This window comes from Amblyomma americanum, chromosome 8, assembly GCF_052857255.1.
Source record: "Amblyomma americanum isolate KBUSLIRL-KWMA chromosome 8, ASM5285725v1, whole genome shotgun sequence".
In the NCBI taxonomy this organism is placed as follows: Eukaryota; Metazoa; Arthropoda; class Arachnida; order Ixodida; family Ixodidae; genus Amblyomma; species Amblyomma americanum.
The window spans coordinates 4,613,939-4,627,336 of NC_135504.1; the positions used below are offsets into that span (position 1 = coordinate 4,613,939).

General features: G+C 44.9%; 1 protein-coding gene across 1 annotated transcript; it reads left to right on the forward strand.

Moving 5' to 3' along the window:
- Window positions 1-5,684: 5,684 nt before the first annotated feature.
- Window positions 5,685-12,511, forward strand: LOC144101619 (uncharacterized). The gene is made up of 5 exons (XM_077634761.1): window positions 5,685-5,762; window positions 6,877-7,024; window positions 8,215-8,301; window positions 10,284-10,622; window positions 12,485-12,511. Exons 2-5 carry the CDS (start codon window positions 6,986-6,988, stop codon window positions 12,509-12,511), a joined length of 492 nt encoding a protein of 163 aa, XP_077490887.1. The 5' UTR covers window positions 5,685-5,762; window positions 6,877-6,985.
- The last annotated feature ends 887 nt before the right edge of the window (window positions 12,512-13,398 follow it).

Sequence of the window (13,398 nt, forward strand, 5' to 3'; positions counted from 1 at the left end):
TTTATTTTGTAGCGATAGCTACATTACGCTAGCATTTCGATCCTTCAGCGTGGCCACCCCGTGGCCCGTGGTAGCGCGGTGGCTGGTCACGTGGTGCGGAGCGACGCACCGGCGAAGCTGAGTTGAGGGCGGAAGGGTGAGCGGAGAGGGTAAGCGGGAGAGAGTGAATTCACGTCCAGGGGCGAAGATGAAGAAGGAATGCCCAGCGAAATGGAGCGGCAAAAGACTGACTTTGCAATTCGACTGCGCGAGTTCCACTCGGCCAGCTGTAGTTATTGCGTCACTGAAGGTTTAACCAGAGCTAAACCACCGTCATTTTTAAACTCTCCGAAAGGGCACGCGGGCATTGTTCCAGGTATTCGCTCTTATCCACCGTTCGAGCGGTGCAGAGTCAATTTCTCCAGCTAACGACAGGTTAAAAATCCGTAAAAATCTGCACAAAGCTCGGATCGTATTTATTGACGCCTTAATGAAATTACGATGACTGGGGTCAGCTTGCGGGAAAACTGAAATGGAGTCCCATCCTATAACACAGCCAAAAGGTGCAACCGGTTACCGAGAACCATCAGCAGACCACTGAACAGTGCAAACTTTTCCAATTTGGTGTCACGTTCTCTGTCACAGCTGCTATAGCAAACGATGATGAGAATAAAGGGTGGTGCAGAATCGACCACAGAGACAGACGATTGAAGTTGGGAACCGCAAAGGGGCACGAATTTTTGACCGAGTGCATTTATGTCGCTCATACACAGACAAGGCGGTGCTGCAAATGTAATCCGTACGGAAAGCGTGCAATGCCGCGTTCAAAGGGTGAAGAGTTGTGTCACAAAAGCTCTCAATATAATGACAGATGGATGACATACCGGGCCTGTTGATATAAATGCGACTCTCTACATTTGATTCTCTCGCGATAACAGGAATTCCGTAATTAGGAAAAAGTGCGGCATGATCAGACGTCTGTGGCGGCATTGTGTGAAAGCCTTAGGATATACTCCGGATTATTACTATCATGCTTTTACTCTAAGGCGAGGCTCCACACATGTGATAGAATTTTTCTCGAGGATGAACGTGGGCTGGGGAGGGGGTTCGAGGGCGGCGATGGGTGGGCGGGAGGAGGACTGGGGAAAAAAGGTTGCTACTGGAGGGCATCTGGTTTTTGCACAAGATCTCTGACTTTGATTTCGCATTTGCTCTTGTGTTTCGCTGCTTTGTGGGCTCCTATAGTGTCTGGGCATTTTGGTGGTAGGTGGGTTGGTTGCACTCGGCATTTCTGGGAGACAGTGTAAGGTACGTGGGTGGTTGATGGCGCCTCTGGAGGGTGAAGGTGGATGGGGGTGGGCAGGTGGATTAAGGGTGGCGGTGGGTTAGTGTACAGCCCCCCCCCCCCCCCCCCCAATTAATGCTGGTGTGGTGGGGTGGCGACCGGTGCATGCTGCTTCTGGAGGATAGAGGCTTTACTTTCCGAGGCTACAGACCGACGTCATATTTTCGTACGCTAACATTGATATTGCTTGCGCTGTAAAATGGAAAGATAGCGCAGGGTACAGAAGCCTAAAATGACATCTCTTCATTGAGCCACGTTCACTGATCGGTGGCATGGTGCAGTACACATATTGTAAAATTATGACCTCGGTACGGGAAAACAATGCTCCGAAAGTTTTTCTTGATAGCTTGTGTGTGCACATAGACAGCTGATCAAAAATGCATAATTAAAATTATTTGAGAAGCACGCGACTAAGGTTTGGAGCTGCAGTACGTGCTGGAGACACTTGCACATGATTTAAACAACTTGTTTGCTGCAATTATGTAATTATAGTCGTATTAGCGGCCACTTGCACGCTTTCAGGGCTAAACAAAATGGCACCAGCCGTTGCCTAGAAGGTCGAGTCCTTCTAGTCAGTTGCGAAGGCTGCTTTTTCATGATCCAAATGATGAAAAATAGTACCGTTTGGTTGCATTTACTTCGCGCTTCTCAAGACGTGTACTTTAGTGGACAGCCGGATTCTCGCCTACATACTAATGCTAACAGTCCGCACACTGAGGAGTCTGCCCACCTGACACGTCCAACATTTTAAAAATTAATAGGTACAAAGGGTTCAATGTGTGAAGGAGAACTAAGAAAACGGGCGATGCCACTTGCGCTGACCTAACGCAGCCTAACCTCATTGGATACACACGTCATCCGCACCCTCCCCGTGTCCTCTCCGCAAACTACTCCATGGCCTCAAACCGACACTGCTGGTTGGCTGGTCGTCACATGTTTTCCTCTCCATATGACTCATCTGACGTATTGTCTTCTTCTTCTTCTTCTTCACCCCAGGTATATGGCACATACCCACGCGGGGGGATTGGCCAAGGTGTAGTTGAATAAACAAAGAAGTTTCCATGGAAGCTGACGTATTGTGATTGACCTTCCTCATCTTCACTATTCCGCAATCACCTCTCCACAAACCACTAAATGGACTCAAACTGACACTGCCGTGCAGATTTTGCGAAGCTTGCAGTAGTAATGTTAACGAAATAAATCTGATCATGCATGAAGCCCAGGCTTCCCCGAGGGATTCGAACAGCCAGCGTTACAAACATGACATGTGGACATTAGCCACCGCCTCTTCCGCCGCGTGATTAATTGGTAGCCTCTCGTGCTGTACCTCAATATTGGCTTTATCATCTTTCAGTTATTAGTGTGCTGTCATACACGTCACACGCAGCGAAGAAAATACTGAAGGAGGAAAGAAAGGAAGAATTCAGTGCCGTGCACAGGACTTCGGATTAAATTTAAATGCAAAGTTTTAAGGTCTAACTTTCCTGAATTACATATGGGCTATCAGGGAAACAGTAGTATAGTGTGTGAGTGTGCCCTCCTGAACTTTCCCCACTCGTTCACTGAAGATAAACATTAATAATAGTATTATCAGGAAACCAAAGTACAAGCGTGTCGACTAAATTAAGCATTTCAAGAAACCAAATACGTTATAAGCACTGCAAACTCCTGCAACGATTTCCTCTATCAGTACCCGATGCGACAAAGTGTCTGCCAACGTCGTGACCAAATAGCTGGTGGCACCTATAAGAGGGCGACAGCGAAACATGAGTGAAGGCGCGTAGTCTATCGCTGCAACCTAAACATCTAGTGCACTAAGCGACAAACCGCGTCGTGACATTTCAGCAGTGTAACAGGCCAGGGTGGAAGGTATTGCGATGTATTAGCCAGAGCACAGTGGCTACCTCTCAGTACCGGGCACAGTCATTATGATGCACACAGGAGCATTTGAGTCACAACTTCTGTGCTATTTTCTTTTTTAGGCAGTTTGGCCCGTTACAGAAATGCATAGTTTCTGAGCTCTAAAGAGAATACAAACAAAAAGGCAAAAGGAAAGTAGCGGCAAATAATGAGACAGGGTCAGGGCTGGCAGGTCACCAAATAGTAAGAGAAACACCCTGTGGTACGAGTGCCATCGGGGCACAGAGAGAGCGCGAAGCCCACTCTGCACTATTGCGGCACATCCCCTGCATGCTCCCTATGCGGTGACCCCCACGCCACACTCTCCCATATCCTTTTCGGCTGCCCTGCTGACCCTCCCCCGCGGGGACAGCACGCCATCTCGAGCTGGGAGGACTGGGAGGTCCTGCTCATGTCTGCAGACCCGACTCGGGCTGCCGACGTCATGTCCCGGCATGACCTACTTGATGCAGTGCGGGACCGCGCAGTGGCCCAGGGACCCAGCTGGGTCTAAAACTCACTTGCTCAATAAAGTTTTTCTGTCTGTCTGTCCATATGAGGTTGCCATATCTGGAGTCTGGCAATGTAATTGGTTCTATGACTAACAAAGATAGTAATGATGATGATGTCCTCAGGCTTCATGGCACATGCCCACAGCGAGGCTTTGGCCAGTGTACATGGCGATGCTCGAATTTTTGTTGTTCGCTTCACAAAATGTTTTGCGCCAATGTATTTCGTTTTCTTTGTCTTTCTTTAATATCACTCATAAAGTTGCTATCCTTTTCTCTCAAACAAACAGGTGGCCAAGACTAGAGGAGCATTATTAACGGCGTAAAATAGCCAGTCGCTACTCTACAAACACGAAAAATAAACGAAATCAAGGACTGCGCCTAAGAGGCAGCATGAACTCTCAGAGATTATGTGAAGAAGAAAAAGAGACAGTCTGGTTGTGCACGAAAAGCCTTACAGATCAGAATTTTCCGGAAGCTTAGAGAATTATTTTTTCTAAAGCTGCTTGGTGTAGGCTTCATTGTTCGGCCTTGTGCACCTCCAAGCGGGTCCACTAACATGTCTCGTTTCTTCTGGAGATCTACCTCGCCGCGTGTGCTACTGGTGAGGTAAGGACGCCGATCTGCGCTGCCTCTTACAGAGGCTGGTAGCCAGACACTGGGGCCGATGGTTAGGTGCATGAATTTAGCCCCAATGGTAGGAGTATTGATCGCTGCTTAGTATTATGCTTGTCATTTATTTGCACATGACTGGGGTGGAATGCGCCGAGTTCCCACAGTCTATCTGAAAGAGACGCTGGTGTGTGATTTTTCAGAACCTAAGGTGTCTAACTAATATTTTTGAAAATTGTTTCGAGTCATTGGTCAACTACACTTTGGTGTTTCTTGCGGCGATGAAGTGGTGAAATAATTCGCGCCTGCAAGAAAGTGATTTAGTTTGATTCTGGGAGAATTTCTTTTTTACAGTTTCGCGTTCTGGCTTCAGGTTTGTAGCTTTTTTTCTTGTAACGCAGGGACTATCTTTAAATTTGCGTATTTATTGCAAAGTCATATGTTTTCGGAAACCACATGTCCAAATGCTAGTCATTGTGCAGATACATGCACGATATTTAAGGCCTGAATAAGAGTGTTTGCGTGTGACAGAATATTGTGCTGATGCCGGGTCGAATAATGCACCCTTAACTACGTATGTGTTGTTTAGCTGGCACGATTACTTTGTTAAAATGAAAACTTCATTCAGTTGGCGTCACCAGCAAGTTTTTCTATTGCCTCATGTTTTGAAAGGCTAGTGCTGCACAAAGAACAATATTCACAATGAGCGAAAAGGCATTTCCTCTTTATTAGATGCGACACCCATTCGCTTCATAAGCATGTCCAGCATTTTTGAAAAAAAAAATTTATATGTTGGAATATTGTAAGGTATTACTATGGAAGCAATGAAGGTAATGACTCATTTTTTTATGCCTGGCAAGACGTTTTTTTTTAAAGCTATTTCGAGAACTAGTATCGAGCAGTTGAGATTGCCGTTTAAAGCCAATGGGGAACGTATCTGACGACAGAAAAAACGTTAATAGAAAAAAGTGCAAGCCTGCAGGCGGGATATCAGTGAATATAATGATTGTTATACTAAAATCTTACAATATATGAAGAAATTGCGTTAATAAATTTCTGTTGAAAAATGTTTTTGTACAGAATTGCTATCTATGAGAAGCGGGCATGTTTGAAGGAACGCCAGTAAAATAAGTGCACTATATCTTCGTTCTCAACTCCAGTAGGATACATAGGACAACTAAATCAAGCCCTGTGAATGTCCCTGTTGTTTTTTGGTAATTTCACCGCTATTACGGTTGCGTGGAGCAAAAATTGCCCACCGCTAATGTCCAGGATATTTCAATTCGTTAAGAAGAACATAAAGCCTTGCTTTAAAGAGCTTTATTATCTAATAACGCCGCATGTTAACGAAACGCTTTTCAATAAATTCATTTTCTCCACAGGCCACGCCCTCGCTCGCCGTCGTTAGAAACCTTGACGTAAGTCGATCGCTGACCACGCAAAAGTGTGCCATCATCAACTTTCTTTTCCTACAAAGACACACACAACCATCTGATTTGCGCATTATTGTCTAAGCTGTTTACGTGCCATACAGTTTGGCGGCACTAGCGGGCTATCCGAACTTTGTTTGCACGTAAAGGTTACTTGAGAATAAACCTTTAGAGATAAAAGTTTGCATTAAATTCGCAAGCGCCTCATTATTCCCGGATTTGCCTACTTGCGGAAGAACAGTTCCAATTGTCAGCTTTTCCATGTTAGTCCGACCTGTCCACCACAGCGTTTATAAAGGAAACGCACAATGTGAATGGAGCAGGGGAAGAGTTTACTGCAGAGCTCACAAGGCTTGCCAACAAATATCTACAAGTTTTTTGCAGGAGCAACGGCGAAAATGCAACATCCATAACTGTGATACGTCCTCAGTTTTCTCAATTTCCTGTGCTCAGTGCTAATTAAAAAAAAAGTTATGTGTCAATCACATGGGAAACCACCACATTGGGGTACCAGTGAAGTCGTAATTAAAAACACCAAACCGTTTTCTACCACCTGGGCTTCCGTACCAAGTAGCGATGTAGTACTGTACCGGTCTTGAGCACCTTGGTACTAAATCTATATGTCTTCAGCCATCCGAACACGATGCCTTACAGAACACTCACCGAACGCGCTGGGTGCACAAGAGGAATCTGCATCGAGGAAGAGTGGTAGTGCATTCCATTTCTCATTCATCCAGTACTAGTGCACATCACGTAGCCGTACCCTGAACAGCAGCATCCACAGGCGTAATTGCCGACTGTAGACTCTAGCCAAAACGTCGTTGCGCATCCTGTAGCAATTCGGCCAGCTGTTACTGCTTCCCGCTTGAGATTAATCGGAAATGTCCCGTACTACTTTTGAATATGTTCAAGAAGATGCCGTATTGTTAGAAGAAAGAAGGAAATATTGGATTAGGAACTGCTTTATTGCGGACCTTAGCCTTTTATGACAATAACTGACATCTGCTTAACTTATCATTCCGTCGAGAATGCGTTCAGGACACGTGTTTTTGAGCGCTTCAGCGAGCAGCCCTCGTCCAACTGAAGTTCGCCGTTACCGCAGGCCTGCTGGGAGGATCGCTGGGCAGCGGCTGGTGCGTCGCTACCAAGCGAAAGCACGGCGTCACTTTAAGGAGATCTTCGCCTCTTTCATACTCATCGCTTGCTGCGTCATGGTGGTCGCGTTCATCACTGGATGGAGTAGGAAGATGGTAAGGGCAGCGACAGCCGGTTGATCTGTTTTGCAGCGAAGTCTGTTAAGGGCACGTTTTACCGTTCTGTGGAGGTGGCTTTGGTGGCGATGGCCTCACATTGCACCAGGCATATTGGGCAGCATTCATGCAATATGTTCACTAATGACATCGCAGTGACGTCACCCTAACTCTCTCAGACAATCAAGGAAGTCATAAACAATCAACAATAATATGTTCACCACCACGAAAAGCGGTCTCTAATGATCAGATAACAACGCGGGAACTGCACTTAAGCTTCTCTCAAGTAATGCCGCCACAGAACTCAAACATATTCCACTGCTTCGCAGAAAACTGCATTTTCGATAGATCACACAATTACCTAGGCAAGTTACCTGCTTCGAGGAGCACAGAACCGATCAAAATATGTTGTGTCAAAACACCAGGAGACGAATCGAGGACCTCCACAGCCAGGCGGCTACTGGATGTGTTCGAAAGGAGATCTGAGTCAATTTGGACTAACTGGAACGAACTCAAGTGGCACATTTTCTTCAAATCTATTGCACTCAGGTACTTAGCAGCTCTCTTCTGTGCTCCCACGCCGAAGCTCAGATTTTGTCCTTGTGCTAGCTGCGGCGTCGTCTGTAATAAGAAACCTCGACCTGTTTGTTCGTCTTTCACAATACGATAGCTCAGAAGCAGACGTGAGGTATAAATGTTGTCGGCACCGTCTCTGGCTTGTGCTTTAAACGTCGTCCATTGCACTTTTCCAGCATTTAACATAGCTGTCAACCGTGGACATGCGTCGATCAGACAGGCGGTTAAGCTGTGCGTGTCGACGCACTCTGTGCTAGGGCGCTCAAAACGCGTCAAATTCGCGCTTGCAATGCCGCCATGCACTGAGCACCATGGCATCAGTAGAGGCCATAGAGTTACCTCAGTATTACCAACAAGGGAAAGGGCCACTGCGCTATCCAATCCACTAACGAAAGACGCTCGTTAGCGGGGATGATGAAATGATGTGATATTATTTCATTACGGGCGGTTTGAGGTGCATACCACTAGAGTGTTACTGCACCTGTGCTTTCCATGTACCTTCTGGCTTCCTACAATTCCACACTACCTAAAACGGCTTTCTTTTTAAGGCTCTCTCATTGAACGCTTATAACTCTGTTCGTCCGGGACAATTCTCGTTCTGTTGTTGCACGCAGGGGTCCAGCAAGAAACCTTTCGAAGGCAGTCGCCAAAGGGGACCTTTCGGTCTTCCTCAACCAACGGAGGCCGAGCATCCAGAGAATGTGAGTAGCGCTAAGTGTTCAAACTGTGTTAAGGTGAGGCAGGTGTCATATGTATGCTCTTCTGAATTCTTGAGAAGCCTTTCGGTAATAAGCGGCATTCTCCAATACTTCGTGCTGCTATAACCGTCGTGAGGCTTGAAATTCTGAGCACATGTTCATAAGGCAGTATCGACAGTAAGCGATGCAGGAAAAAGTGCATAAATTGTGAGAATTTGTGTAAGCACATTTTACTAGCTTGCGTTTCAACTTTCCAGAATCCTATCAATGATAGAAACGGCATCTCAGTGTCCAGATCGACGTGAAACCTTCACACAGCGTGACAAATGGAACAACAGGGTGCTTGAGTTTGGTATCAAATCGCTTTTATATTCAACTAGGTAGTTAAAACTCGTACGCGCAGAAACTATGCCGGTTCGTGTCTAATGCATCGAACTGAGGTGTACAAAAAAGCACAGACTCTGCTATCAGTTAAGTGCTACTTACACGCCGGATCTTCTGAATCATGCTAAGCAAAACGGCTTGCCGGGCCGCTGTCACCGAGCACGAATGAGTGCATACGAGTAGTGCATAGAAAAGTGCGGCGCATCACGCTTTCTTGATTACTCGGGATTCCTGGCGGATTATCGCTACAGCACAATGGTGTAAAGATCGTTAAAGTTATTCCCTCTTCAGAAATTTAGCTTCCAATTTCCAACTCTTCTACGCTGGAGAATTTTTTTTATGACTGGACGAAATGAAGTGTACTTAGAGGGCCCACTAGGACACATTTTCTACGAAGAAAAACTCAGGTTGACAGTATTCAAAGACTGCCCTATGTGCCTTGAAGGCCCGATTATGAAAAACATATTTCGCTTTGGGGTATGTTGAATCTTACGTAAAAATACGAAATAAAAATATTTAAAACTTCGAAGACGAATGAATCCTCCTCCTGAATTTATAAATATTTATTTTATGTGTATAATGAAGAGGATGTCGCGTAGACTGAGGTCAAAGGGCAGGGAGTAAACTAAATTTTCATTAACGCTTAAGAATTGTTACAGTGATCATAAATAAATATATAACTCTTGACAAAACAAGATAAATAATTCAAAACAGAGGCTTTAGAAACTGCATCGACTTTTTTTTAATAATCCGATAGCTAAACTTGTTGATATAAAGAATAGGGAAGACCACTGACCTGTTCCTCCGCTTTTACGTTTATAGCTACCGCCTTCAAGGGATTCAATATAGGTTGAGCGCTCGACTGCCCTTGTACCTTTTCCTCTCACTACTATATATTGACCAGTTTTACACAAGTAAATCCATTAGTTTATCTAAACATGCTTTCACGACCTCGAAGTGTGAGCTCTTCCACACTTAATTACGCTGCAAAACGACTGACATTATATACATATGTGTATATCTATGAACACATATGTACCCCACGCTGGTCTCCAAACTCCTGCGAACGGTAACGTTGGCACAAAACTCAGAACGGACTCTCTAACCCGAAGAGTGATGCAGAATGGAATTAACTTTTTCTAAGAATGGGGCAATTATGAATGGGTTACTGCTGCAATTTGAGTTTCGTCAGTAGCAGTTTAGTGGTGGTGGTCATCAAGCGTGTGACTAAAACTGTAATACTCATATCGAAAAACAGTTTGCAGTCATCAGTAGTCACACCCCGAGAGCAAGCTGGTACAACTTGATGTATTTATTGAAAGTTTTCCTAAGTTAGGTTTTAGAATAGAGAGAGAGAGAGAGAGTTTTATTACATGAAAAGCGATAAATATGGTTTCACCAATCTTGCTCAATTCTTCTGGTTTTCACTCCGTACACGACTCATAACGAATATCTGCTGCTATTCTTTAGCGTGATTTTGACAACACAGACGGTGACGTTTCGCACAAAAGGTCATGCATCCTCTTAAAATTTTCGGCACTCGAATGACTGAATCAGTCAGTTGTTAATGCACTCACTGCAATGCCTGATGTACTTTGCAGACGGCGGAGGAGGACGTGAACAGACCAATAGGCCAGGCAGCGCCGCGGACGATCCCGACAGGGCCGAGGAAGTTAGCGTTGCCCGCCATAGATGCGCCGCCAGCGGCTGCGACTCCCGACAGGCCGACGGCTGCGGCAACTCAGGCTATCAAGACCTCAGAAGCGCCACTTTCGCCCTTAACTGACTCTCCAGCAGAGTGCAGCACCGTCTTTTGCCGAAAGCTGAAAGACTGGTTCAACAAGACCGTCGCCGTGCAGGCGGATCCATGCCAGGAGCGCAACACGTTCGTTTGCGACCCGTCAGTGGCCTTCCCTGGCTTCAGCGTCCCATTAGACAAGGTGTGTAACACATCTGTTCGTTCTATTTACGTTTTTCTTGACAACACAGTGCACAGACCGCTACCGCTGGCATTTCATTTTTCGCGTTTGGCTGCTGAATGCTTTCTGAGGGATTTAGGGAGCCTTAAAATGCCTTGAAGAATCACCACGACAGTCGACAGGCCCCGAGCGAAGCCGTCTTTGAGTTTAACTCTTAATTGCGCATACAGGTTTACAATGAAAGCATGCATACGGGCAGTATTTGTCCAACGTGTCCTGAGCTCGGAAAAGAGCGTCCGTTGCAGTCGAAGCCGACGTGTTTTCTGCACGTAACGGAAGAAGTTCATTGTCTTAATCAGTTTATATAAAGTGGAAATTATTTCTCCTTTAGCGTAAGTTATATTTTGGTTACAAAAGCGAGTTGGGCTCGTTTACCTTTGCTGTGGAGTCGGTACAGAAAAGTAACGGTTACAGAACACTGACGCTGGTTCACAACCTGTTTAGTAAAGAAATGCACACCACACATACTGCACATCTGCTCTTTCCATCTTTCCAGAAGTAAGGGATCTAGGAACCAAAACCGCTCCAGAGAAGGCGCCCTCTAAAATGCGGCAATGTACGTAGAAGCCTGACTGACGCATCTGCCGTCAGTTTTAGCCACGTAATAAGCTTCTGAAAAAATTTTTTGTTAGCACCGCGCTTAGTTTTATATACATAATTGTTTTGAAGACATATTCGTTACGCATATGACAAAGTATAATGAACCCTTTAAAAACAAGGTTTGTGCTTCTGAAATGCAATCATTTCACTGCCCTTAAACACGGCCATCAGTAGTGGTCCAATTGCACCGTTAGCCTCGTACTATTTCAAGTTTCTAACTAGACCTTTGGCACAACATATGTCTGTTTCCAGAAGAACGTATCCAGCTATTAAAGAATGCCTACATCGCTGCGTCCATGACATGCTAAAAGCTACCTCATAACAGAGGTGAGGTAAAATAGGTTATAGAGAAATACAACATAAAACAAAATGAACATGTCAGTGCGCGTGCGGTTTCAGTGCGTGAGCCGGGGTATATCGGACTGAAGAGGAGAAGCAGATTGCGGTGATGCTTTCGTTTTAGATTGTTTGCCCTTCATGAACCATTGTATCGAAAAATCATATTCAAGATATTAGCATTGACACTGAATATAATCATATTAATGGGTCTGGGGAGACCATCGAACGTATAACTTAAGACAAATGGCATTGAAAAGGAGAAAGATAGTTAAAAATTTCACCTTCATGTCTCTTTAGTGCTCTGTGAAATTGTCGCACTGAAGGAGGACGAACAATAAGAGAAAGAAAGAACTTTTGCACGTTAAAATTGTGCAAATAAATGACAGCACTTTGGCGTTGACTTTGAACAAAGCGGTAGCATTGGCTTCTTCTTTCAAATATGTGCCCTGTCAGCAAGCGATAAATCTTCGTAAGCTTTCTTATATGTCAGATCCGCTTCGATACATAAGAGACTGACAGAAAATGACGGTAGAAAAGAACTCAGGAGTTTTTTTTTTCTGTTCTACAAATTAAAAACAACGCGAAAAAATATTTCATTGGCTTTCTGGCTACGATCGCAGTTTCACATTATATGATTTACTCATAATAACGCAATACTCTCGATAATATATCTGAAATGGCGGTTAATATATTGCTCGACCTGTGGTTTTCTAGAAGCAGTTGCACTGCTCTGTTATGGACATAATGCTGCCGACTGAATATCACCCTGGACGATGTTCACGCTGGCTTGTTTTTAAAGAAATGGATGTGATAAGAACAATCATATTATTATTTGCCTTTATTCAGCTAAAGTACAATTACTATGAAGCGTGCACATCTTATAGCCTAAGACAAAGAGCCGTGCCAGGTGATGCCGAAAATGAGCGAAGGCATTGCGTGGAAGAAGCAAAGAAGTTGAAGCGCACAATTCAAGAGTTTCATAAGAATGCTCTGTAAAATGAAATATAATAATATGTTTTCTCTTATTCCACGTGCGGATTGTTTTCAAGAAATCGTAAACAGATATGCAGGCAGCGGACAAAAAATGTTAGTAGGTAGTGGCTTGGAACAAAACAAAAAAAAAATCTCGTTTGAAGATAATTACACCGATTGATCGGAAATGCGTTAGCATTAGTCATTCCGATCACTTTGTACCAAACGCTCTCTGCAACACACTCCCCTCTGATCCACACTCAAGACGCGACAGGTGCTTTGTAGGACACACACAAGACTCGATAACTCCTTTGTACCATACACACGACAAGGCTTTGTAACACACAGGACACGACATTTGATAAACGGCTACTTGAATTTTCTTTACATATCGCTTTATTTCTGTTTTAGCAGAGGTCTTCCATGTCTAACGTAAACGCCACTTCTGCCCTTCTGTCTTTGTCGGCTTTAGGCCGCCGTCACATAGCCTCGGCCTTTCTACCTCGTGAGTTTTAGTCCACAACAGACGTAGAAGGAACCTCATTTATTCTTTAATTTATCGCTGCAAAATGCAGGACATTGCTGAAACCCGAACAGAGCGCGTCAAGCGAATCCGGACGCGTTTGAACTTCAGCTCGCGCGTCCAAGTCCATACGTTCGCTTGCATTTGTAAGCGGTCGCACAAAGCTGACTATGCGTTTGAAATGAGCTTGGCACACGCAAGTGGCCGCGTGATTTTGCGTTTGAACTTTACCGCGCATGGATGAACGTTGATGAAAACGACGGTTTGTCCACGAGTGTGAAGATGCCAGCGAAAGACGCTGGC

What these genes read in the sequence shown, in the direction of transcription:
- LOC144101619 (XM_077634761.1), top strand. Translation starts at nt 6,986, where the DNA reads ATGGTGGTCGCGTTCATCACTGGATGGAGTAGGAAGATG. An exon ending in CTGGATGGAGTAGGAAGATG is followed by an intron (nt 7,025 to 8,214) that starts GTAAGGGCAGCG and finishes TGTTGCACGCAG; the next exon opens with GGGTCCAGCAAGAAACCTTT. An exon ending in TCAGCGTCCCATTAGACAAG is followed by an intron (nt 10,623 to 12,484) that starts GTGTGTAACACA and finishes CACATCTTATAG; the next exon opens with CCTAAGACAAAGAGCCGTGC.